Raw genomic sequence first — 27,710 nt, forward strand, 5'->3', positions numbered from 1 at the left:
CCTTTACATATTAGTGTCTTTTGTTTCATATTAAACAAAATGTTTGGTTTTTTTTCTCCACATAATGGTAAAACAACTTTGTGTTATGGACGGTGTCTTACTAATAAAAACTCATCCTATTAAACTTGCTTACATTCCTTTCTTATGCAACAAGCAGAAACTAGTTATGACGCATCGTTTTTAAGTCATAATTTGAGGAAAGATCTGAAAAGTGTGGCTCGTGTTTGCGTTTAGAATAGAATAAAATTGAATAGAAATACCTTTATTGTCCCAAAATGGGGAAATTTTGTGTATAGCCCCCATCCATCTCATCAATTCTGACCAACTCCTCTTTTGCCTGTTTTTTGCAAGTAGGCCTATTGAAACTAGTCCGATTTTGGTCCCTCCTGACAGGAGCAATTTATTCTGCATGTATGGTGCCGCAGATGATACTTCGTACGGCTTTCTTTCGACAATAGCCTTTCCTCTTGCTGCTCTGTCATAAAGGCCAGCATCGTGGCGTGCATAACAGCCGTCATTTTAAGCTGTGGATCCCCGCCGTAGGAACCCAGCCTTTCTGTTTAAGTGGGTGGCCATGTTTCGCTAGCTCTGTAGTTGTGCTCGTCTCTTTCCCATTTTGGGTGGGAAACAGGAGCACATCAGATGGCCAAAGCCCACGTTAAAGTGTTTTGCAACATTTCTTCTGACCTTTCGTGTGTTCCTCAGTCTTCATGATGCTGTTTCTTCGCTGCTTTTTTTTCCTCTTAATCTCTGAGACCTATGAAGAACAGATTAAATTAGACACAGTTGGACGCTATGCTAATTAGGTGGCTGCTGAAGACAATTGTTAGGACTGGGTTTTATTTAGGGACATAAAGTCCCTAGAGTAACGAGGGGTGAGACGCCCTTACCTTACATAATTGTATTTGTAGAAAATGTATTTTAACAAAGTGTGATATTTATCCCACTTCACATTGTTTACAACTCTGGGTTGATCAATCACATGTCATCCCAAGAAAACAGCTTCAAGATTTTAGTTGTAACATGACAAAAAGTTAAGCTGGGGTGAATATTTTTTACAAGACACTATACAAAGTGACTTCATTAGACAGTGACATTAATAATAACATGTAGACAGTAATAGTCCCAGGCGTAGCCAGACCTCGTTTATTAATCCAAAGTCGGAACATTAAATATGAGAAGGAATACAATCTGCTGATGAGGATACTGCTCTTTTTTTCCCCTGTTTATATATTTCATTGTTGAAAAAAAAAATTTGCAAATTTTACTGCTGACTATTTACAGTGGAGGAGACTTCTGCCTGCTTCTCTAAATGAGGTCCTTCCCAGCAGCGTTCTATTATAAGTGGCTGACAGTGTGTGTGTGTGTGTGTGTGTGTGTGTGTGTGTGAAAGCACCTCATTCAAACCCACTTTAAATAAACAAATACTTCCTTAAAAGCAGACGGGGAAAGCGAAAGTAAAAACCACCTCAGCTGTGTATGAAAGTGGCCTTTAAATCAAGAAAACAACCTCATTTTCTTATCTCCCAGGCTAATAATTCTTGTAAGAAGAGTAATAAAAAAAAATCCATAATGTGATACCCATGTGCAAATAAAAACTGCTCTCTGGACCTTAAATGAGAAAAAAAAAAGTCTATATTGTTGTTAGATTTCCAGACTGAAGCAGGGGGCTCTTTCACAGCTTTCATCACTTTTTGGGATTTCTCTAAACCGCATTCCAGCAGTCATTAGCATTTACAATCCGTCTGCAGATCCTTTCCCTGCCTCAGTCTCTCATTTGCAACGATTTTATGTACCGGGCTGAGTCTAAGACTGTGTAAGCTTTAGTGCCTCTTCCAGAGGACTTGGATTCTCTCTCTCGGTCTCATTTTGGGGTACTATCCTGTAATTATGATCCTCTTAAACAATATATTAATCACTAATACAAATCTTGTGTTACCTCGCAGATAGCTTGTGGAATGTCACACCTGTTAATGAAGTTGCTTTAACCAAGGTTGCATTTTGCTGATTTTTTTTACCCCCCACACATCAAAAGAAGACTTAATTAAAGGCCATTTCCACCTGATTAAAATTTTTTAATTACAACTTGTGGCCTATAGAATGTCTCCTTTTCAGCTGCCAAACAGATGATTTCTGTAGCCTTGAATTTAAATGTTACTCTTAGCTTTGGAGTAGTTGGTGTTCTCTGTGTTGGCCTCACTTACCAATCTAAAAAAAAAAAAAAACAATGCCAAGAGTTTCTAATTTGAGCTTATATAATCACTTTAGCTATCACTTTAGAAAGAAAGGGTGAAAAAAGCTGCATTTCCTGTTGAATCTCAGACAGAGGAGCTTCTGTTGCAGGCTCTTAGATAAACAAATGATTTTGGTCACATTTTTCTCTTCATCACGCATGCAAACACAAACCTAACAGATCTGTGCTTGTGTCCGAGGGAGACTCATAGAAGATCTTTGTGCTGCGTGCCTGCTACATGCCGCGGAGGAGAGCACGGTGTGTTTGTGTGGATGTTTTGGTAGTTTGTGGTTTCGGGGGGGGGGGGGGGGGAAAGATGCATGACTGAGAGAGTGGAGGCCTACAGGAGCTTGTCTAAATCCTGTGGAAATGTTATGCTATGCTCATGAGATGAGAGCAGCCTCTCTGCTGAGATATGCATTTCTGATCAACCAACTGGTTTAAAATGTTTAATGGACCACGTTGATAGATAGATAGATAGATAGATAGATAGATAGATAGATAGATAGATAGATAGAGATAGATAGATAGATAGATAGATAGATAGATAGATAGATAGATAGATAGATAGATAGATAGATAGATAGATAGATAGATAGATAGATAGATAGATAGATAGATAGATAGATAGATAGATAGATAGATAGATAGATAGATAGATAGATAGATAGATAGATAGATAGATAGATAGATAGATAGATAGATAGATAGATAGATAGATAGATAGATAGATAGATAGATAGATAGATAGATAGATAGAATTGTAATACAATTTGGCCTCATTTTTAATAATCGCTTTGAGTGGGGCAGGGAATATATCAGACACTCCACCCATGTGTGAGTAATGTGCAAAGGGGCCATTCTGTGCTTAGCTCACCCTGTAATGGAACAAACACACATAAATCCACTAATTCAGAAAAGAATAAACGTTCTGTGTCTGACTATTTGTCATGCACATCTTGATCTTTAATATTTCAATCAAAAACAGTAGAAACGCATAACGTTTCTAAGCGACCAAAGTCAGCAGCAATACAGAGTGAAAGTGGAATCCTGTTACGGCAGGTCAAATGTCAAGAAGACGAGAGGAGGACTGAAGACAAACAGGTTAGGAGTTAAATTCCGGCAGAGGAGACAGCTGATCTTGAGAAAATCTTCCGAAAAGTTGAGACTGTAAAAATAAATAAATTCTCTACTCGCTCTCAAAACACCAACATCTATACCCCCAAACCCCCCCCCCCAAAAAAAAAGTAAGCTGCTAAGATGAATAGTGTCCAGTTCTTGTCACCTGCAATGCCATAAAGTGATTTGACCAGTAAAAGACCAGAAAACATCCTCACTACCTGCTCAACTCGACCCACCCCAGTTTGCTTATAGGCCAAACAGAACTGCAGATGAAACAATAGCTTTTAGGCATTTTACCGCACTCTCCCTTCTCCCAAATGGATGAGAAGTCGTTCAGTATGTGCAGAAGCTTTGGCTTGATTTTAGCTGCGCTTTAAACACCACAGTTCCACTGACACCCATCATAAAGCATCAGACAGTCATAACTGAAAATCCTCAGGGATTTGTGCTGAGCTCACTGTGTCAGACACAGGGCTGGTGCTTTCACCCAGTGGTCATTGGGTGAGAGGCCGGGTACACCCTGGACAGGCTGCTAACAGTCTGCCACACACACACCTATGGACAATTTAGAGAGACCGATTAGCCTAACAGTCATGTTTTTGGGCTGCGGGAGGAAGCTGGAGTACCCAGGGAGAACCCACGCATGCACAGGGAGAACATGCAAACTCCATGCAAAAAGTGTGAATTGAACCTATGACCTTCTTGTTGCAAGGCTCCAGAGCTAGCAACCGCTCTCATCCTCCCTTTTATCCGATGCTTCTAATCCAGCTCAAAAAAATTGCCTTCAGAAGACGCCTAGACAGAGTCCGGTTGTGTAAGTTAGTAGAAATTCAGCTTTTCTATGAAGCCCTTGGAGATTTGTTAGAGAACATAAGTGATCAAAGAACATTATGAAGGCCAAGGAGCACAGCAGATAAAGGTCAAAAGATAAAGTGGAGAGCACGACTGCAAACCTACCAAGACATAGCCGTCTACTTAAGCTGACAAGCCTGGCAAGGAAACTGTACAACAAGAGAAACAGCTAAGAGGCCCATAGTGAATCTGGAGGGGGTAGTCCACAGCTCATGTGGGAGAATCTATTGGTAGGACAATAATTAGTTATGGAAGAGTGTCCAAAGAAAGAAACCATAGGAGGTTCTAATTGCTGTTTGCTACAAACCGCGCAGAAGACACAGCAAACATGTGGAAAATGGTATTCTTGTCAAGTTAGACCAAAATAAAATCTTCTGACCTTTAAACAAGACGCTATGTGTGTTAGAAGACTAGAACGTATTGTGACCCTAAAAACGCCTCCATATCGGTGGCAATCACATGGCGTGTTGTTTCTGCAGCAGGGACAGGAAAGATGGTCGTACTTTATGGCAAGACAAATGGAGCTGATCCTGGGAATAAACCTTGAAACTGAGGTGGAGTTTTTACCTTTTGGCATGACAATGACCTGAAGTATACAGCCAGAGCAACAGTGGAATAGTTAGACTAAAAGAATCTTCAAACGTTAGTTTATAGTATTATACCCATATCTGTCTTTTACATCTTGCAACACTGCTTACCCGCTCATGCACAGGGAGAAGATGCAAACCCCATGCAGAAAGACCCAGGGCCGGGAGTCGAACCCAGGACCTCTTGCTGCAAGGTAACAGCAATTAAGACCCAGTGCAGCCCCTACATTTAGCTGATGACACTATCGTTTTTACATCGTGGCGTTCAACAGACATAAACCAGGGCAACAACTTGCAGGAAAGCTGTTTGCCATAAGGAGTCAGCGGTAGAGAAAGTAAGTTAGCTGCTTTGGTTCTCAGGTATTTACATCAGCGAGGCCCTGAGCTGGCCACATCACATCAACGTGATGGCCAAATATAGCAAGACCAAGGCTTTTTTCTCAGCGGCGAAGGAAAAGGTTCAGAATGTACTCCCGAATATCGATTCATTTCTACAGGTGCATCGTTGAGAGCATTCTGGCAGGCTGTATCGCAACCTTGTTTGGTAGCGGTAACAATCTAGATTACAAAGCCTTGTAGAGGATGGTTTGATCAGCCTGCCTTTCTGTACCTCTTCAAGTGCAGAACTCTGCCTGCACAATCCTTGGGTATTTTCTTTAAAATTCACACTGGGTGGCCTTTAAATGTAAATTCAAACACCTAATCCACGTGTACTGCAGGCACCATTATTGCAGTAGTAGCAGTAAAAATAATAATAGCAGTGGTACTTCGACTTCGCTGCCCGTTATAGTCATTAACGGGCAGCGTTTTTCAAATACTTTATTTTCCCCATTAACCCATGATTGCCTTTTTCTACTATATTCCAAATTCAGCTATGTGATATAGAGCCGTTCTAATATTGAAGTAGTGATGTTCTATGGATGTAAATCTCCATTTACTTCCATAATGTTCGACTGTTGCTTGTGCATGTCAATTAATCACATCATTGACTGTGTGATACTTCATGCAACACATAAACAAGACTTTGAAATGTGTCTTAAAGCACATTGTGGGAAATGTACAACTAAGAGGGTCCGGAACCACATCTGAATATCAACTCAACATCTGCTACGCTGAAGTGTTCTTGACTGCAGCGAAAATTTCCCTACAGCATTGTTGCAAGCACGGGCTCGGTACTAGAGTGAAAATGCAAGAGCTAAAGAGCTCTTAAATCTAATCAGCTTCCGGTATTAATCAGCATTCAGCATATTCATTCATATTGGGGCCAGCAAAATGGGGCCCTCAAGCCTCAGCAAGTGTTCGACAAGTATATTAGCGTTCCCGATTAATTGCTGCTATTTTATAGACTTACAAAAAGAAAAGAAAAAACAAGCAGGTATATTGCTACCTTAGTGTATTACCATCTACCAGTTTCTATGGACTCCCATTTGCAGTTTCTGTTTTGAGTTTAATCTAGAAGTGCTGGAGTGCAGACTTTGACAACAGAGTAGATTATTTTAGTAGGTTATAGAGGTAGGGAGGGTGACCTCACCTTCCTCGAAACACAACCAATCACAACACACCTTCCCTTGCCCTCCTGTCAGTATTCAGCATTTTCGTTTCAAAGAACATCAAATAAGCACGTAGATTTAAGCATAAATACACACTGCTAATATCACTACATACTAAAACTAACCTTTAAGATAGTAAAAAAATAATGTTTTGCATCAAATCCGCAGTTTCCACCATCTTTTTTATAAACTAAACCATCATTTTTTAAGGGGGTAGAGTCCAAATGCCTATGAATGACTTATATATTACCACGTTCTCCTGTGAATCTTAAAGACGTCTTCTGCGTATGTCTCAGAGAGAGTTAGCGTCACAGCAGCCATCAGAGACCATAGAGAGTAAGATCTGCAGCAGAGTGGAGCTCCAGGGGGCAGTTGAATGTAAAATCATGGGTGTAAACTGTACTGTCTTTTATATCAAATCTAGGGAACGTTGCATTCATACTGTTATTTACTTGCAAGCCAGAGATCTTTAGCATTGATTTGGTTGAGCCCTACGTAAGTAACAGAAATGTGGCCACAACAGAGATACAACTCTGGAAAACCTTTTTGGGAAACCGGTTGAAGGTCTACTAGGTACCATATGAGATCAGATGTTAACCTCACATGAAAGCAAGAAAATTACCCCGAGACATCCAGTGCAGACCGACGCCCAGTGGGCTAAAAATATTAAAATCCGAACTAATAACGACATCTGTACAGTCAAATGTGACACAACACTTATTAGTTTGCTATCTGGTGCTACCGGGGGACCCAATTCATGTCACGTTTTGCTAACTTCTATATAAAACGCTCTTTGGATCACCCCAGATGAATGCTTTTGCTTACAACAGGAAAATTGTATTTTTCCAACAGGTAGTTTTACAGTTTACTCCATAATGTGTCACCGCCTTCATAGTCTCCGTTACTTGAAAATTCCTGGTGGGTGAAAATATGAGAGAGTTGGGAAAAAAAATATGCCTTTACGGAGTTTTAAAAGAAGTTACCTCGAAATTGTGCTAAACATGACCAGAGAAAATCTAACTTGTTATTGCCTCACCTGAAACCAGTTGACCTCATTGGCCTTTGGACCAATGAGGTCAGCTGTTGCTATGTTTTGAGGCCATATGACTTCCTGGCTTGGTACACACAGGCTAGGTGTTCGTGTCCAACTATATCTTTTAGAACTGACCTTCAGGCCACTATTTTATTTATTGTATTGGGGGGGTCATGAGTACAGCTAGTGTGTTAAAATTCACACTTTGACCGATAAAGTCATAAAGTCATTATAGAAAAGCAATATTATTGAGTTTTATTCATCAAGTATGAACTAGGCTACCCAAAATCATTGTTTTCTATATTTTCAGTCGGATCAAGTTTCAGTGGAGCATTAAACTCAAAATAGAAATCTCTATATATTCCAACACAAATACATTATCCGTACTTGTTAAACGGTCTAATTCAGGTTAATGGGGTTTTCGTTTGGACGAACTCTGTGGTTCGTCTTGCACAGGGTTTCCCACGCTTCACCTAGACTGCTTCTAGCCCAGCAGTTTTGTCTGACTTAAGTCGTTTCAAGATTCGATTTAAATAGATTTAAGGGGAAGGCTTCATTTTAAAATATCCTACAAGACCATTTATATCCTCCAGTCCTAAACAAAGCACTCGTGTCAGCGAAAGAAAAAAAAACGCATATCAAATGTATAAAGTTATACCAGAAAATATGTGAAGCAAACAAACAAATAAACTGAACACATGGAGCTGCCAAATTAAAAACAAACAAACAAGTCTTAAGACTAGAATACTCTAAAAATACATGCTTGACAGCAGGGTTTGTCGGGTCTAACCGAATTATCTCTTACTAGAAGACAAACCACACACACACACACACACACACACACACACACACACACACACACACACACACACACACACACACACACACTCTCTCTCTCTCTCTCTCTAGAGAGAGAGAGAGAGTGTGAGAGAGAGAGAGGTCCCAGTTGCGTCTAATCGGATTAGGCGACTATGGGTTAACAGGCTGGCGGCTCTCTCCGTCCTGCATGGGACACATCTTGTGCTCTGGACTTTTACTTTCTGCTCAAAAAAGATTCTTCTTTTTTTTTTCTTTTCCTTCAAGAAGAAGAAAAAAACACATAGATCCCAACCGGTCATCTAGTGTGCTCTCGAAGTACAAGTTTGAAAGAAAAAAAGAAGAAGCGTGCTTTCGCTTTGAGGAGGAGAGACAGGAAACTAAGTTGGAGGGACATTCGCCTCTCCCTCTGTGCCGCCGCAGCATCAAACTCATCTGCGAAGATGATTAAACGGGTTGATTCAATCAAGGCGCAACTTTTTTATTATTATTAGTGTAATGCAAGTGAAAGCCAAAATTTAAGACTTTGTGTATTGAGGCTGTAGTGGGGCGATAGAAGTTAAGTTTTTTTTTTATTATTATTATTTTTTATGGTTATGCCCTGCCACCGTGTGCCAGCCTGCACTCCACCCGGCGGACAGCGCCCTGGGCTCCGGGGTTAGATGGTGCTGATCACGGAGGACAGGGATGGAGGAGGCGCCTCGTCGCTCCGCGTCAAACAGCTGCCGCCGCAGCAGAAAAAAGTTGGGGCCAACGTCGGCTTCGGACACCCGACGATAACCGAGGAGCCCCTGTCCAACTCCGAGGAGGACTACCTGGGCTCCTGCGGCGACGAGGACGGCGAAGACGACGACGAGGGCAGCGAGGAAGACGGCGATGAGTTCGAGGAGGTGGACTTTGAGGACTTGGAGGACTGCCGGAGCATCGCGTCGGACGACTCCTTCTACCCGCCGGACGACGTGTTCGCGGACTCGGAGCGCAGCCCGTCCCCGGAGAGCCCCGAGCCGCTGTCCTTCTTCAGGGCGTGCTGCACCAACAACGCGGCCGTCGTCCGGATAATGATACGACACGGCGTGAAGGAAGAGGAGGTCAAGGAGACTGACCGCAACCACAGGGTATGAAGCGCGACACGCAGGCGTCCGCGCACACGCTGCGGGACAACAGGTTGCAGAGGCTTTGGTTGCTTCCTGTCTTTTTTTTTTTTTTAAGTTTTGCATTCAGAAGTGGAGTTTAGTCCACAAAACTCTTTATTTACGTTCAAACCTGACCTTAAAGTGCAGCATGTGTGGTTAAGGAGCATCAGGTTGCATGCCATGCTTACCTGACTCCGCCAGATAGATTTGCTCCGCATATCCATCTGGAAACCTTCCGTTGAAGTAATTTTGGGAAGGGGCGAAACTACTGGTTAGCTGATTGGCCTATGTTGGTGATAGACGGGCCAAATGAACCAATCAGATTCGTCGTCGCTCGTAACAGAGCGACGACGAAAACACAACCACAAGCCAAGCTACTCTTGCTGCTGCAGGTAAAGGCTCGTTAGCTCAGCAAAGAAACACTCTGTAATTCCGATAAAACTTGCTCGATAGCCACACTAACGCTAGTTTCATCGGCTGAAGCCGCCATGTTCTTTAGACTGAACTGTCGCGCATCTCGTTGCGTCACACCTCAACCCGCCTCAAAGCCAACGCTGATTGGACGTTCGTTTGGTTAACGGCTCCAAATTTTCTTTAACGGAGAGTAGCCAGACTGATCTGCGAGTGAAACCTTGAAAGCTCGCGAGATCAGGATGGTCTCACGAGGCTAATGCCATGCCTAAAGTGTCTACACCTACCTTAACTAAGGGTGAGTCAAGTCATGGGTTGGGTTACTGATATCAACCAGGGTTTTAAAACGCTACTCATCCCAAAACCCCTGAACTTTTTGCATCACTCTGCTGGTGCGGTTTTAAAGGCCTTTTATGGAGATGCAGGAGAACATCTATAGTTTTCTTCTTATTGCTATATGCAGCTCAAAGCACCACAGTGCCCATCCCACACTTTGTTGCTGCGCACTGTTCTTAAGCTGGTCTAAAATAAAAATGACCATACTTTACTTGTTCCTTGCATGCCAGACAGAAAAATTCTGTCGTTTTCTTTTCTTTTTTTTCCCCCTTTTACATATATTCAGAGTTGCAGAAAACATTAACAGTAAAAAGAAAAGACGGCCAAGCATCACTCTTATTGTTACGGTACCGTTTTTTTACAACCGCAAGTTGGCAAGTTTAGAACAGGTTTCGGGTGGTTTAAGCAACAAATATCAGCGTCTTAGATTTACATGGTTCTATATACAGTAGAATGGAAAGAAAGCATCATATAATGTTTAAAAAAAAAAGCACTTAAAAAGTCAAATTATGGAAAAAAAGGAATACATTCTTGAGGGGAAAAATCATACCTTAGCCGCCGGTGGTTATATTACCACATCGCCGTTTATAGGCACCTTATTTCAGCACAAGCTACATGTCTAATCTTCACACCCTCTGCCTCTCCTTTCACCTCCATTAAATCATAGTCTTTCAACAACACCTTGAGGTGCCCAGGCTTGCCCTGCTTACCCAAAGGTTCATCTCATGTCAAGGATCTTCAGAGCTCCAACTTTTCTTGGCCATCCTGCCTCTCACTCCTAGGCTTCATGTGCACTTAGCAAGTTACCACTGAAATCAGTTGGTGGGTGTTCTTTACTTTTGCTAAACTCAAAAATGTTATACATAACTTTATTCTAATGCATCGTTTATGTTTTGAATTCTTAAAACAGAAAAAAACTGTTAAACGACATTTCATTATTTTTGTTCAAGGCTATCATTCCCTTGAATCTCATGAAGGCTCAGGCCTGGTTGTGACTAACTTTCACTGGAGGTATTAAGTTTATTCATAAGAGTTAGTGACTAAAGTAGCACTTCCTCTTTTAAGCTGTCAAGAAAAAACCTGGTTCTCATGTTATGCTCTATGTTTTTTATGCCATGTGGATATTTTTATTTGATTACCGTACTTTAGATCTGAACAGTTTACCCCTTGACAGTCTATTAACTATTAAAAAAAAACTTTTTGCGTTGATGGTGAGTGCGTGTAGGGCAGCTCATTTCAGGGAAAGGAGTCAAACTCACACACTTGAAAAGTGTGTTTCCCATTTTTAGCCTTGACCTAACATCCTCTATATGAGCTGTGGGTTTTCATGCAAACATAATGTGCTCATTGGACTTAACTGCTTAATTAGCATTTGTGTGATTCACATAATGTATAGTAGCTTTTGGGTGAGCACATTATCCATGGCATGGTAGCATTAGAATGCTCAAGAGCAATTTGACAATTTGACCAGTCATGCATTTTAATGCCATAAATCCCACAGTAGTGGTGGACCGGTTTCAGTTGCTGCACACTACATTAGGAAGTCACAATTTTATTAATATCAAGCATTACAAATGCATGCATATATACAGTATAAAGTGCATTGTATCTTAAAAAGTAACCAAATGTACCTCTTCTAATCATCTTATATATAGATCACAACTATATCAGATTTTTCCTTGTCTATTTAAGGTCCATGGTGATGAAATAATAAACTAGAATAGTGAATATTTTACAGGTGGCATCTGAAGTACCCGACAAAAAGCCACATTTCTGGGTAGAATCTTGTACCAGTGGCTGTAATTAACAATGTTCAATTTCTATGCTAAATACTATTTTTCCATTCTTCTCGTTAAACTATTTTTCCCTCCTCTAAGCTATCTCCTTTTGATCCAAGTGCATACATTTGGACCAGTCAGCATCCTTTCCCTATTGTTATCTGTTTGATTTAGTTTTAACAACAACTATATAACAAGTGCTTCCATATTATATGGGGGAAGTGTTGGCCGAGTGGTTAGAGAGGCGTGCTTGCACTCAGAGAAGGATGCAAGTAGCCGGTTCGATCCCCAGTGCTGGCACTCTGGGTCCCTGAGCAAGGCCCTTAACCCAAGATTGCTCCCCGGGCGCCGCACAGAGGCAGCCCACTGCTCCCCAAGGGTGATGGGTTAAAAGCAGAGAACACATTTCGTTGTTTTGTACTTGTACAATGACAATAGAGTTGAATTCTATTCTATTCTATATTTACGAGCTTTAAATAAATCAGTTTATTGACGCTTATGATTGAAGTTTCTTGATATGTGTGCAAGAAAGACTCGTTGTATGATTGCTGGCTCCTCTTTTTCTAACTGTCTTCAGAGCGTTTTCAGATGGTACTTTTCTGCGTTTCAGAATTAAGTTTTAACATCATAGTTTATGGTAGCTTATGTCCACATACTGTCATCATTACTGTTTATCAAAGATAAAAAAATAAGCCTGCTGCACAGTTGCTGTTCTGTCCATAAAATAATGCAAGTACACCTGATATAGTTTCTGGCATATCCTGGACAAGCCCCCACAAAGGGATGCTATAACACTGATGATTAAAACTGTCATCCAACTACACCTCCTATTATATTCAACATATATCTTAAGAAGAGTAGAAAAACACAATGTGAAGTTTAGGATTATTAGAAATCTTATATTTACTGCACCTGAATGATTTCATCTTTCACAATTTACTTTGACATTTGGCATCAACATTTAGCTGATCACAAGTGGACAACGCAAAGAAGTTACGTTTGCATGTGGCAAATGTAACTTGGTATCTCAAAAAACATAAGTGAGCAGGTACTGCTACCAAAGGTACTAAAGTACCTTTCTCTCTGACATTGCATTGTTCCAACCAGCATCTGCAGTGCAATATATTTGAATACACAGAGCCAAAACTAACCATTTCCTTGTTCTTGCCACCCCGAGAACAAGAACAAATTTCTTGCAGACTTTGTGGCAAGCTTTAGCCTAACTGCCAGTCTTTAATGTAGAAACACACACATATATATATATATATATATATATATATATATATATATATATATATATATATATATATATATATATATATATATATATATATATATGCCGGCACACTGACACAGAAAGCTATCAGCTTTAATTAGGCCACAAGTCTGGCAGCTTCTCTGTTTCTCTCACCCCGCATCCTACACACACAAATGTCTATCAGTACACGCTAATGTTTTTTTCTAATGCTTTGAAATCAGGTGACTTATGCTGACTCATACGAAAACCGACACAGTAGGCCTGAGCTGCGAACACTCAGACTACAACAGGCGACAAACGAAAACCACAGCTTGTGATGTGAACTTGAAGATCAGCTGACCAAGCCACAAAACAACCAACTGGCAAAATGGAAGAGAGACAAATGAGGCAAATGCAAACAGAGGGTGAAATCTGGCACAGACGGAAGCAAGCACAATGCTCCGAGCAAATACAGACAAGTGGAAAAATCAAAGCAACAGTCATGCACATTAGATTTGATATGACCGTGCAAAAGCTCCGCTGCAGAGAGAAAGACATTTAACGGGGAGGTATTGACGGAAACGTGGCCCAGTGCATCTGTGTCAGTAGTGCTGCTGAGCTGTGTGATTGAGGACAACAAAGGCTGTGTGTCCATTTCCCTGCATGTGTGTGCCGGCTCCTGAACAGTAAGATGGCCTGTAATACAAATGCAACATTTTAGTCACTTCTGCAGAGTTGCAAGTTCTCGGCCTGAGTATAGCTCCTGACTATTGCTTGATATTCAAAAACTAAATAAGAAGTGTGAGGAAGTCCTTAATGAAAAAATAAAACTATAACAAGGAAGATGTTAGAGGGGTTTGCTGTAGAAGCCTGCAGGGCCAGCAGCTTGCTTCCTCCAGACTGCAGGTTCACAACAAAAGAAAATTTGCAGGGTTTCCAAATATTTTTTTTCCCCCTTTGCTCATATTCTTCTGCATCAAACAATGTGGTTTAACTGACACCTCTTCATTTACAACTTGCCATGTTTTCCTATAAGTAGCAGTACAAGACAGGTGGACGTCGGTTCTATGCATTATTCAAACTTTTAATTAACCTGTAAGTTCAACTCGGGTCTGAACTTACAAATAACACCCAAAATTCAGATCTAAACCACTGTGAGAGAGCCAATTAAAATCAAGCAATGCTTCTGTCTAGGCTAGAACCTCTGTGTTTATAATAATAATTGAACTTTATTGAAGGAAAATATGGTGCTGTACCAGTTTTAGATGACATTAGTATTGGTTCACCCTTTTTTTTTGCAGCTAGTTTAGTGATCCCACATGAAATGTGGATACACAGACCCATCCCTCCCCCTCTCTCCGTGTCATTCGGACTGATAGAACTAAGCCTTTCTATTCTAAGCTCTGGATATTCCCCAGATTACTTAGTGTGTGTGTTTGCGACTTTGTGTGTGCGTGTCTTTTGAGGGTGGGGAGGTGGGGTAATTAGTTTGACCCATATTTGTATTCAATGCATGCATTTGTGGTAGCAAAAAAATCTTCACTCTGTGTTGAAGGTTTACATCATACTATAATTAGAATTAAAAGAAATCTCCAAGGGGAATATATCATTATTTTCATACTTTGACAGTGCCAGGTGATGATAAAATATCTGTAATGCTAGGCAGTATTGTGCTACTTTGCACACAACTTTATTCTTGCACATTTAATCTTTAATGGGACTATTCCAGAGGCATTAACGTGTAGACTCAATTCAGGGTCGCCACCACTTAGTTTCTACTGTGATTTTGAATTGACCTTAGGTAAAACTGCTTATTTTCATTCTCTTTGTTCTAACCTTGTGATAGATTGCTGACGTGAACAAGATGTACCCTGTGTATTACCCTGTGTATTGCCCTGTGGCGGCTGTGAGAGGCTGTGTTCGGGATCAGTGCTGAAACATACCCATGGGAGGATGCTTTAAAACTTCTGCAGTCTAAATCCACTAAATCTAAGGGTTGCAATCCCCTTGAAAACTGCTGTGAGTAATGATAAAAACAACATTAATAATCATGAGAAAAATGCTGGTGAAGATTCTCAGTCATCCAGGTCATGGTCATTCCAAAAGAAGTTAAAAACAAAGCAACTGGACTTGTTTTCCGTAGTTGAAGACGTTTCGCTTCCTCTCCAGGAAGTTTTCTCAATTCAAAAAGTCTGGAGTAATGTGCAGTAACAAGCTTTATACTGCTGCCAACAAAGGCCTTGTAATGGCTTAGATAACATGCAAATACAACCGAGACAGGTCCACCCCATAGTAATGGGCTGCCCATTACTATGGGGTGGACCTGAAGCGAAACGACATGCATATATCTTCCTAGTATATGCATGTCTTAAGATCCTACTTCAAAATGCTGGTGAAGATTCTCAGTCATACAGGTCATGGTCTTCAACTACGGAAAACAAGTCCAGTTGCTTTGTTTTTTACTTTTTTCGGAAATCCTACTTCTTGTAGTGGTCTTCTCTATCCATGCCTTGTAATGTAACAGTGGTAAATATGCCACTAACACTTTAGTTTTAGTTTCATGAAATCAAACAGCATGCTCCCAAATCTTTGTCCCATGATGAATTTGCAAACTGATTTGGAGTAATTACGTTTTCCGTGCTGAGTAGCCTTTCAGCTCATGTCTTTAAAGCAGATAACTACGAATTTAACTCTTCCTTGTTCCAGACAGAGTTGCCAAGTCTGGTTATTTTAAGCGACTTTGGGCGTCTATTTTTTCTAAAGTCGCTTGTAAATTTCGTGAATTGCGGGTTGCATTTTTTTTGGGCTTGTTTCTGAAAGTGAAGTTGCTTATTTGGGCTCTGAAATAAGTGACGATAAACACGTTGGAGACCTGCTTGCACTGCCGCGCTACAGACACGTTATATTACCAAATAAAGTACCCTGGAGTTACCGTGTCGGCACGTTCAAGAAGCTGTGGAAAATGGTTATCTTTCAAGGATTGTAGGCTCCTGCCTCAGTTGCAGGTAAAGTGTAATCACCTGGAAATTTTAAACACTTTTCCAGTCTTCCAAAAAAAAGTGTGCATGCACGTGGATATAAACAGCATACAAAAAAATATGACAATATTATTGTTGTTGGTGTGCACAGAAAGATCACGATTAGATGATTAGATCAGGATTAGATGTGTGTGTGTGTGTGTGAGAGAGAGAGTGAAATAACAATAATTAACGAACAAACGATAATTAATACATAACATCACGTATTTCGGCATGAAAAAACATATTTATTTATACATTGTGTATGTGTCTATGCAAACGGATTGTACTTGTATAGCGCTTTAACTAGTCTTGACAACCTCCAAAGCGCTTCACACAACAGTTCAGTCATTCACCCATTCACACACACACACATTCACACCCTGACAGTGGTGAGCTATGTTAGTAGCCACAGCTGCCCTGGGGCAGACTGACAGAGGCGAGGCTGCCATGCACCGGCGCCACCGGGCCCTCTGACCACCACCAGCAGGCAATGTGGGTGAAGTGTCTTGCCCAAGGACACAACGACAGTCAGTGCAGGGGATCGAACCGGCAACCCGCCAATTGCAAGACAAACTCCCTAACCTCTATGCCACGTCGTCCCGATCTGGGAACACCTGCCCTCCGACACGTCTCGCGTGACTTCAACCTACTATTCCTGTTGGAGCAGAGTTCTTCCGTGTCAACATTGGCATTGTAACCATAAGTAAATACTTATATATTTTGGACCCATCAAAATTCATAAAACTATTATTTATATTTTATTTATGTATTTTTCAGTAAAACCAATACTTTTATTCTGCACCACTCTAGACGTTCTGTGGATGGTTTTATTGAAAAAGGTGTAGCTATAACCTTTAAATGTCTTGCTTTGCTGTATGTAATGCCACTCTCTAAGCCAGGGGTCACCAACCTTTTTAAAACTGAGAGCAACTTCATTGGTGTTGTGTCATACAAGGGGCTACCAGTACTGACCTTTGAACTACAAGAGTTCAAAGGTCAGAGTTCACCTGACCTTTCATGTTTTGTTATAGATATTGTCATTTTTAAATCTATATAATTGCAAGTGTCAATAAACAGGAAGAGTAACTGAATTAAGTAAAGTTTTAGATGCAACTCACTGGGGGATTGTGCTTTTTTGTTTTTTTTTAGAACAGGCTCGTAGGCACCACATGTGGTCCTCGGGGGCTAGCATCTTAAGCCAGCATTTTCAACCTTTTCTGGGATCTATTCACACATTTTGCACCACAACACATACAGTTTATCTATTGGACACATAACCTATCTCCTTCCTGAACTTTATGTTGGATGAACATTTCCATGGTGATAATACTTGCGTATAATCCTTTGAACCGATGAACGTGGCACCTTCAGGCTTCTGGAAACGGTCCCCAAGGATGAACCAGATGGTTCACTGGCTCCTGCTGCTCACACAAGGAAGCAGCATGTGTGAGGTGTTGCTGTAAAATACACCCACAGGTGTACTTTCTTTCTTCTTCTTTTTTTATACTTAAATGTTGTCAACCAGAAGCTTTGTGTAATTAGTGTAATAAGTCTTAGAGTATGTGAAATAAAATTAAAAATCATTTGTTATTTGTCTAGCATTCAGTAAATAGAAATAATTTTGGTAATCCTAGCTGACTTAAGACATGATTGAATATATCTGGTTTAAACTGTATTTTTGGATTACTAGCTAATGTCTCGGCTTATATTTTTCTTCAGAGAAAGGTTTAATTATGCTGGGGTTTTTTTTTTGGAGTGTTGTCTCCAGCTGTGTTCAGTATGGCAAAAACAAATTGTGACTGGAGGTGGAAGCGTTTTTTAGAAAAGGAAGGTAACATACTTGCATGTGTGTTTATGAGAAAGAGAGAGTCTCGCAGGCAGAAAGAGAACCAAGGCAGACGACGGAGATTGCTCCAGACATCCTGCAGGGCATGCTGTTTAAGCACATCGCCGTCCGGCTGGAGGACTGCCAACGCGGCGTGTTGGTGTGTGTTGCTGAGAAAGTATGAAAGGGAGTAAGACAAGAGAGCGTCTAAACAGAATTATTTGAAATTGTGCCAGCGTAGGTAAACGTCTTCCAAGCTGTGCAGCACTCGGTCCACCGAGTCTGGGTGAGTCCCTGCCCTCAGGCTGACAACATTACAGTTTCTTACATCATCTTGCTGGCCGACATCCTCGCTTGTTTACAGTTAAGGTTGCATGGCAGGTGAACCATACTTAACGTGTTGTCCTAAAATAAATCTGGAGGGCGTGTTTGAAGTGTTTCATTCGGACACTCGGTGCCGTCTGCTGAACATAACCGCAAAGGTAGTCTCCCACACATTTCTAACGATTTATCAGAAGCCCTTATATTTACAGACGCTCTGACCTTTTTACACATGCTGTCCTGTTACAGCCATCGACAATTGGTGTATTTTATTGGGGTTTGATGCGATAGACCAACAACAGTTATCACACATTTGCAAAAATAATCCATGACTTCCTTTTTTTATTATTATTATTGAAATCTAAAAATGTGGGGCATGCGTTTGCTTGGAGGAAGTTGGGGCAGAGAATCACTGTCCGGCAGGATAACAATCCCCAACATTCAACTAGAGCTACAATGTAATGTTTAAGATCAAGGCATATTAAAGTGATAGACTGGGCCAGTGGAATAAAAGTGCTAAATTCAGTTCATGATCTCTAGTAAGACTCGAACTTTCTCTTTACAGCTTGTTTACATCTGTACACGGCAGTAAACGGCTGAACCTCAGCTGTTTTACAAAGAAGAGCGTGTAAAAAAAAAAAATGCAGTCTCTTGGTGGGCAAACCTGTTAATACGTACCTCTAAAGACCAGCAGCTCTTGTTTCAGTTTAGTACAAAGTATTAACTCAAAGGACCCGATTACGAAAGTTGGAATCCATTTGTTGAGAAAAAACTGTGGAAAAGCATGTGTTACTTTCTGCTAATCTGTCACATAAGATTCCAAGAAAATATGTTGAGCTTTGCGGCTGTAAGGTGATAAGACATAAAAGTACTTGTCTGAATTTAGTTTAAATTTAGTGCATTTCTGATGTGGATATGTGTCTATACAAACTAGGCACTAAAGTGTTTCCTTTTAGTGCCTTAAATTCAGACACGGGGACACTGTGGGCATCGGCCTAAGCTGAAAACAGTAGCGAGTCTGCTGGGGGAATATTAAAGGTGTTTCTGACAACCTAGATAAAGTTTGTACTTGCACGGTTTAAAACCCTTGCTGCATGGTCTGAACAGAGGCCTCATTGACTCATTCCTCAGTCAAGTCAGGGTTTTTCATAATCAAGCAGTTTCCAATCTGCTTGATTCATTTTTCTTTCAAGGTGGCGACTACAGCTCTCTGATTATCTGCAGTCACGGCCTTTACCAAGATATGACGTTGTAAGGCTGTCAACATGGTATATATATATATATATATATATATATATATATATATATATTATATATTCTTTTTTTAGCTAATCACTGCATTCATTACCTTCTACTTTCAAACCGTGCGATTGTTGTGCAGAGCCGTGAGTCATGAGGCAAAAGTCCTTCTGGGTGTAAGATTCCAGGTGAAAATTACACTGCAGGTTCCTGTATAAAAGGGTATGAAAGTATGTGTTTCAAGGGTAAAAGCACAAAACTCTGTAGGGTGTCCGCTAAGAAACCACTCTGGCGTTCTGCTTGTTTCTCTGCATTTGTCGGAAGTGCCCCCCCCCCCCCCCGGCCGCCCTCCAGAAAGTGCAGAACTTTTACAGGAGTTTCCCTGGTTACCGTGCTCAGAAAGTCTCCCTCAAAAACAAACATTCGCACATTTCGTCCACACACACACGTGTAAAAGGACACCCAGCCACGAAAACACATCATAAAAGTACACGTCAACACGGGGTGACGAGACAGCTTGTTTTTCCATTGACCCCAGGCTCTCCTGATGAAAACACGACACGCGCCAGCTTTAACCAGAGGCATTTATTTCCTGTAGGTGCACCAAAAAGGTCCGCTTGTCTTCCGTGATCGCCCTCTTGCTCGCGTTTTCTCAACGCTTCTCCTTGAAAGTCAGCACTGAACTGTGTTTTCCTTTACCTCCAGAAAATATATATATTTTTTTTTTGCTGATCACACACTTCCAACGTTCCTCCCTCATCTTTCCACCTCCTGTGTCTTCCTCCTCTCCTGCCGCTTTCTGCCGCCTCAGATAGGGCTGCTGGTGGCGTGCTACCAGGGTTTCGTGGACGTCGTCATAGCGCTGTCTCAGTGTCCGTACCTGGACGTCAACTGGCAGGACAGCGAGGGAAACACGGCCCTCATCACCGCGGCGCAAGCAGGTAGCACATAGACACGAACACACACACACACACACACACACAAATGGTGGGCTTCACATTAAGGAGAGTTTACACACACATACACACGCACGAACACGTACTGTCGGGCTGCGTCACAGCTCTGTCTGACACATGCTCGCACAAATGCAACAAATGGCCACTCTGGCACTGATGCTGACGCAGACAAACGCGCCGGCTAGTCTGCTTCAGAAGCGCTCGGGCTAGAGCAGACGTGACGAGTAGGTTCTTCTTTCCGCAAAGCCCTGCTGACAAATGCGATCTCTGGTTTCTAAGCCTCCTTAGGAGACATTAAAGTCTGAGAGCTTGTATCTGTTGAACTAAACCTGCCGTTTTCTTTCCCCCCTGGTGTTAAAGGTCACATCACGATCACCAACTATCTGCTGAACTACTACTCCGGGCTGGACGTCGAAAGGAGGAACTGTCTGGGCTTTACCGCTCTGATGAAAGCGGCCATGCAGGGCAGGGTGGATTGCGTGCGCTCGCTCATGATGGCGGGTGAGTAGTACGTGAAGTTACAGCAGGTGCGCAGAACATGCGTGTACCGCACCATCCGTATTTGCGTAGCTATACACACAGACACGCATTACACACGCTGGTCAAGGCCGCTGCGAAAGGCCTTCATCGTGACATTAAGCTGAGCTGAGTTAAATGTTTTTGTGGCTTTTGTTTCCTGCAGACTGCGTTTTTGAGATTGTCAAACCATTAGTTATGATCAGAAACCTTTCTCAGACGCCTCAGAACACATATCAAAGTATTTCCTAAAGGGTACGGTCTTATTCTGCTTCTCCAAAGCTCAGTAAGCTTCTGAAATGGTCCGTCGTTACTTCAGCTGTAGCTCTCAGACCAGGGGTCTCCAACCTTTTTCAGTCCACTACCCCCTTGAGTAATGGAGTGCCTTTTAAGTGATAAGCTACATCTACACTTTCTTTTTTTATTCCCCCTGAATGACTCGACTTCTGCTTTAAGTCGGAAAGATATTTTTTTTATAGATAGGTTTTCAGTGACATGGGGGGGGGGAATCTGATAACTTTAAACCATTACACAGGGAATTTGCCAGAAAATACCCGTTTGTGGGAACATTTTGCTGCCTAGATTTGATTTTAGTCTACTACTTGTTAACTATAAAATAAGGTTTTTGAAGGTTGACGCTTAACATGAGTCATATGTCTCACAATACTATTTTCTTTCTTTCTTTTCAGTTTTAGAACACTGAATACAAACCATTTTGTTTCATAGCTCTGGCTCTATCACAATATATCCGAAATTTATTGTTATCCAATGTCAGGGACCGCAATGAATTGCCTGGAATGCAATGAGTGTTAGCTAATTCTTAAATCCCCCTGCATGCAGGCTCTAAAAGCCTTGGTGACATTTGTTGTTTGATGTGACACAAAATGTTTGAGAAGGTAAAAAGGCGTCGACAAGAAACTACAGCTAAGTTGTTCCATTGCCAAAACTTCACAAGTTGGACAGAGGCAGCTTTTTCATTCAATCTATGTGTTTGAGGTGGAAATGATTTTTAGTAGCTGAATAGACTACTCATCAGCTGGGGTCTATGTTTGCTCAGATCCTAAAGCAGAAAGACATCAACACTTATATTTCCTCTTTTTTATCGTAAGCTATATCGTTATCGCAATAATTACTGCCATTATCGCATATCGTAACTCTTCCTAATAGCGTGCATATCTGGCTCTATGTTTAGTGTTGAAGGAGAAACTCCATCCATCCAAGTGGCTGGTCTCTATCTAGCCTCCAAAATGTTTATTTCCAGTACTCTCCTGTATTTAGCTCCATTCGTCATCTTACCATCCAGGCATGACGGTGCCACCGTCGTGTTTCCCTGTGGGGAGGGTTTGTTCAGGCTGATGTGCGGTGTTAGGTTTCCGCAACACAAATGAAATGCGCCGAAGTTTGTGGTCGCAGTGTGGCAAAGTTCAAGGAGCATGGTCTAATTCGCAATGCGCTGCACTGCGTATTGTCCACTAACTTGTCCCTTCTTCCTCTACGTCCACCAGGAGCTTCCCTGGATGCCAGGGACTTTGGTCGGAACCTGACTCCCAGGGAATGGGCCTTGTTCACGGGTCGTTACGAAACTGCCTGGGTGATGACGCGTCTCATGGATCGGCCCTATCCCTTCCAGTACTGTGATACATACAGGTAAGACTCGGACTCGCTGCCTCTGTCAAATGTCGAAAAACTTCTCCCCTTTCGTGGATGCAAGATGAGCAGAGTACACCCAGGCAAGAAACTGCCTGGTTGTACCAAAAAAAAACCTGTGTGGACTCGATGCAAATCAGTTCTTCCCTCAAGGAGCTGACTTAATGTGTTGCAGAAGCTTCACCATCAGCATCTTTAGTTGTTTTTATTTTTTTTTAAGAACATCATCAATCCACACCATATGCTTATGGGTAAACGATTGCAATTGCAGAGTTTTAAAGTAGATTCAACCAGACAGATCTCTGCTACTTTATTTTCCAACTGCTTGTGCCGCATTTGCTTAAGGCATGACCCAGAAGGCAAAAAATATAGAACAGAACTAATCCCCAACCATAAGTAAACAATAAAATATAGGGGGGGAAATGTTGTTTAATACATTGCTGTTTAAATGTAAGTCATTTTGTGTGCATGTTATTTGGATTTGAATAAAATATACTCCCTTCAGTCTAGAGTGGCCCCCGCTGGCGTCCCTTGTTGCCAGAGCCCAGGAGCCCCGCGGCTGTCTCAAGCGCCTCTCGGACACGGTGCGTAACGTCTTCAACATCGCAAACGTCACCAACCCGGAGGACGAAGGCGTTATCGACCACCTGGTGTCTGTTACTACTGCCATGAGAAGCCCTTTCATCGCTGTGGCGTGCCGTACCGTAAGTGTTTAAACTGTGAGAGTATCTCATCTACGTCTCCATTTTGTGCTTTTTTACAGAGTATCTAACAATCTTTACTGTATTACATTCTTCCCATTACTCAAAGAAATGACAGAAATTGTAAATTTAAAGGCGAAAACAAGCAAGAAGTAGACCGTTGTTGAAAGAAAGCTATAAAATGTCCTATTTAAAGTTTTCTTCAAGCCATGTAGCGGACGCAGCAAGATTGTTCAGACGAGATCCAACCTGATTTAGATTGAGCTGTTATACTTGCGACAAAATGTGCTTCTGTTGACTCAGTGGGGTTAATAAAGGTTCTTGCCACGCTTTTCACGTTTTTAAACGTACACAGTCGTGCAAGCCACGTGTCGCGTTCCTTCTGCGACACATTGATGCATGGATACTTTGTGCTGGGCTGTCAAATAAGAGCCCAAATAGAGTGCACCGAAGTTTGTTGTTGTAATGTCACGAAATGAGAAAAAGGGCAGTTGATACTTTTGCAAGGCGCTTTAAAAAAAAAAAAGGGTGAAAAGTGGAGCTATTAACTAATGATGAGGAAGCATATATAGCATGCCTTTAAATTGCTGTTTTCCCTCTGCCTGTTTAAAGAATTGAAGTAATTAGAGTTTAAAGAATAAGTGCTGCATTCATTTATCGTTTTTTTTTCTTTTCTTTTGTTTTATCAATAATTTATCTGTTCTTGTAAATGACAGGATAGAATTAATTCTATCGTTATCCGATAAGCAGTTTATCCATGCAGGATTACCGGTACTGCAAAAGGCAAAAGAGTAATGAGCCTCGTTTCCATAAAACAAAAAATAGTACATCCAGAATTATGACTATTGCTGTTGCGGTGGTGCAGAGTTATTCTAATAGTGTAATACCTCTATTTCTACCAATCAGAAAATGCTCTGTTTTATTTTTTTTTATTTTTTTACCCCCAGGTGTGTCCTGACAGTCCTCCGAGCGTGGGCAAACGTCACTACGCAGTCCCAGAGATCGTCCGCAAGCAGCGTGCCAAAGAGCTCCTGAGCGCCAACCCCGACAGGGTGGACGGCCACCTCAAACTTTTCGAAAACTCTCGGGTCACCCTGGTGGCCAAGAACTCGGACAAACGCCGGTCGAGCCTTCAGGTCCAGAAAGCGGCGCCTCGACACAGGAGCTCTAGCCTGGTTGCCCAGAGCCAGGCGCTGGAGCTGCGACGGACCAGCCTGCTGCCGCTGCACATGGTGCTGCGGAGGAGCAGCGTCAGGCCGGGCCTGAGCATCCCCAAGGTGAGGATCTCAAAGGCCCCCTCTACCACCTACGAACCGGAGCCGATCAGGAGGAAAAGCAGCGCCAAGGACGCGGCCGGGGTGAACCTGCTGCAGATCCCCAAGTGGCGCTACAAGGAGCTGAAAGAAGAGCGAAAGAGGGCAGAGGAAGCGGAGAGGAAGAGGCTGGAGGCTGTTACTAGGAAACACATCACAGCGGGGAAGAGGAAATGATTACACGTACCTCAGGGAAGTTCTTCGAAGTTCTCACAACTACAGCGGGACGGGTCAGGAAGCTAGAGCGGTTTGGATGGACTACGTCGGATCAAACAGGCTGTTCATCGAGACAATTCACACTACTTATGAGAGCTTTATCACGCGGTGGGGAGTCAGAGACTTACCCAGAGGAGCGGACACTTTATTTATTTTCTAATATTTATTGCTTTTTAATGGATGGCCAACACTTTGTTTTGCTGAGCTCCGATGCTCACTTCAGCGGTGCACTTTTAGTTGGGTACACTGCGCAAGCGAAGCCTTGAAGAGGCGAAAACCCTGTTGCTGCCGCAGCAACGCGAGAAGCACATTCATCTCCTTCTGCCTCGGAGGAGGAATCGTCTGGATGACAATATTCTGGAATCACGTCTTTGAAACATTTACTGATAGGCGTCCCGTATTGGCTGAGAATATTAAACACGAATATGGGATCTAAATGCATTTGCAACATAGATATAATTTTTAGAATGCTTACTGCTTTAAAGCCTTAGTCTGAATGTATTTTGAATACATACATATATATATATAGAGAGATATATACATAGATATATTTTTTATACTAGAGATTTGATTGCTTTTGGAATGTATTTTTATTCTACGAGGACTTTGTTCAGCAAACCTGTTTGTAAACAATTGTGAATTTTTTTTCTAGTTTTTTGACATTTGAGTCCAAGACAGAAATACAGAAGAAAAACCCCCAACAACTTTAAAACAGTAAGATCAGAAGAAAAATGTTCACATTCCTCAAGTTTACAAGACAAAACCAAATGGATGTCGCTGATAAACTATTATGCAATGACAGATGCTGTATGTGAAATTGGTGTCTATACAGGGTATGGATGATGTGAAATAAACACCTGCGCTCCCTTTGATTGGCTCTAATACATGTTGCATTTGAAAGGAAAGAAAAGGAAACCTTTAGCGTCGATTAGAGTGCGATTATCCAATTCTGGCAAGAAAAACAGGACAGCGAGTGTCTGAAAGTTACACACACCCGTGACGCACATGAATGTCAGAATCATTTTGGCCTTTTAACGATTCGTTTGAACTGTTCTTTTTCTTCAGGGAGGAATGATGTTCCAACGTACAATTTCAATGAATTCCAAAAACAACACTTAAGAGCACCAGTTTGTATTTATGCTGGATTTTCCCTAACCCAAATAGGTTTAAAATTATACGTACAGGCTCAATTATACACACATACCCTCAACTAAATCACCTCCAGTGGCTTTCAGAGAAACCACACACCTTCTGTGATCATCAACAAGGTTCTGGTATGTGTCTGGCTGGTTATCTGACCACTCTTATTCATCTGAAATAGTAGAGCTTGCCTGAATTAGCTTGTTACCCAGCACAGAATTAACCTTAAAGCGAAGTTCCTAATTTTTCTCAATTCGGTTGAGGTCAAAGGTTTTACGAACGCTCGTTTCAGCCTGCTTCATCCATTCCAGAACTGAGTTTATTGTTTTGGATCACTGCGTTGTTGGAACAACCAAATGTGTGCAAATTTCAGTCTGGCTGTTGAATAGATGTGAGATTGAAGAATTAGGTGGCCGTCTTTCATTTTCCTTTTCCCCACCAGTTTGTGTAACGTACCAGCACCACTGGCAGAAAAACAGACCCTTAGCATGATGAAACCACCACTTTTCTTGACTGCTGGGACAGTCAAGAACCCTTTACTCCCTCAAAGGTTCTTCCTGTTATTGTGACCAAATTGTCTCCATGTACCGTAAAATCTTTCTCCAGAGGGCACATGGTTTGTCTATGTGAGGAGCAACAAAATAGTTAAGCTTGAAACTTCTGTTTTTGAGCAGGGTTAGCATTTGACTATGCTTTAATTGGGACATGTGCTTTTCAGTCACGTGGGACATATGCTATTACTTTTTTACATTGAAATAATTCGGCTGTGGTCTATATAAAGTGGAACTGTACTGCTTTGGTCTGAATTCCTCATTAATTTACCTTCATATTCCCGCCTTTTACCCCTGCTCAGAGTTGGGTCTGAGAACAGCACGCGTTGGTGCCGTCTCTTTAAATCTAAAGGAGGCTGTTCACACTCCGCCCCCCCCTCCAGGTCGTAGAGATTTCCGCTCCAGCCTGTGCGGCCCTTTTCGTAGTATGCTGATGGACGGTGTGATGAAAACCGAACATTTTGACTTATCAACTTGTAGCTTTGGCCTCCTTCAGCTTGGATTACAAAATCGCTCTTAGGAATAGAAATGGCGGATACGTGAAATCAGTAAGCCTGACGTCCACGATCTTGTTTTGCAAGAAACGTGACAGAAACTGAAAGGAAATCCAAAAAGAATATAACGATACCTACGCGGCTCTGGGGTCGGTACTACACAGGGACCAACAGGGGCTAGCGCCCCTGTAGAAATGGTCCTGGCCCCTGTTAATGGCCCCTGTACTAAAGACATAACATTAAACACTTATTACGATTATATGCCTTGGCGAAGAAATCATAACTGATTGGTCACTTTGACCAATTTTATTTTTTACCTTTACAGTTTTACTATAACAAGGATTTAAAAATTAGCTTTAGCCATATGGAGCTGGGATCACAGTTTTCATCTGCTAGATCTGAAACCTGCAGTTCCAGAGCCACAAGTGGCCCACTTAATATTATTAAACAATTAAATATTGCCCTGTTTTATTGTTTAATTGTTTTATTCTGTGCCCCGATGTAAAAAACACTGGCCCCACCTTGGCCCCCCTGATAAATTTGGCCTAGAATCGCCACTGCTGCTCCTGGACAGATTACATTAAAAATATTTGCACTCCTACTCCAACTACACAACAACATGTTTTTAAGGGCTAAAAATGTGGATTTTGCATTATATGTCCCCTTTAAGGTAGCATCTGGGC

At 41.7% G+C, this 27,710-nt stretch overlaps 1 protein-coding gene across 1 annotated transcript; it reads left to right on the forward strand.

Moving 5' to 3' along the window:
* The first annotated feature begins 8,456 nt into the window (after positions 1-8,456).
* ankrd33ba (ankyrin repeat domain 33ba) lies at positions 8,457-25,714 on the forward strand. Its single transcript, XM_012863937.3, has 6 exons — positions 8,457-9,308; positions 20,305-20,434; positions 20,810-20,950; positions 22,471-22,612; positions 23,118-23,316; positions 24,261-25,714. Exons 1-6 carry the CDS (start codon positions 8,856-8,858, stop codon positions 24,801-24,803), a joined length of 1,608 nt encoding a protein of 535 aa, XP_012719391.2. The 5' UTR covers positions 8,457-8,855; the 3' UTR covers positions 24,804-25,714.
* Positions 25,715-27,710: the final 1,996 nt, after the last annotated feature.

The sequence above is a fragment of the Fundulus heteroclitus genome, chromosome 21 (genome assembly GCF_011125445.2).
Source record: "Fundulus heteroclitus isolate FHET01 chromosome 21, MU-UCD_Fhet_4.1, whole genome shotgun sequence".
NCBI lineage: Eukaryota > Metazoa > Chordata > Actinopteri > Cyprinodontiformes > Fundulidae > Fundulus > Fundulus heteroclitus.

Bases quoted from the DNA above. Each gene is read 5' to 3' on its own strand.
- ankrd33ba (XM_012863937.3), top strand. From the start codon at position 8,856: ATGGTGCTGATCACGGAGGACAGGGATGGAGGAGGCGCCTCGTCGCTC. The intron at 22,613-23,117 runs GTAAGACTCGGA...TACTCCCTTCAG, and splicing joins CAGTACTGTGATACATACAG to TCTAGAGTGGCCCCCGCTGG. The intron at 23,317-24,260 runs GTAAGTGTTTAA...TTTTACCCCCAG, and splicing joins TCGCTGTGGCGTGCCGTACC to GTGTGTCCTGACAGTCCTCC.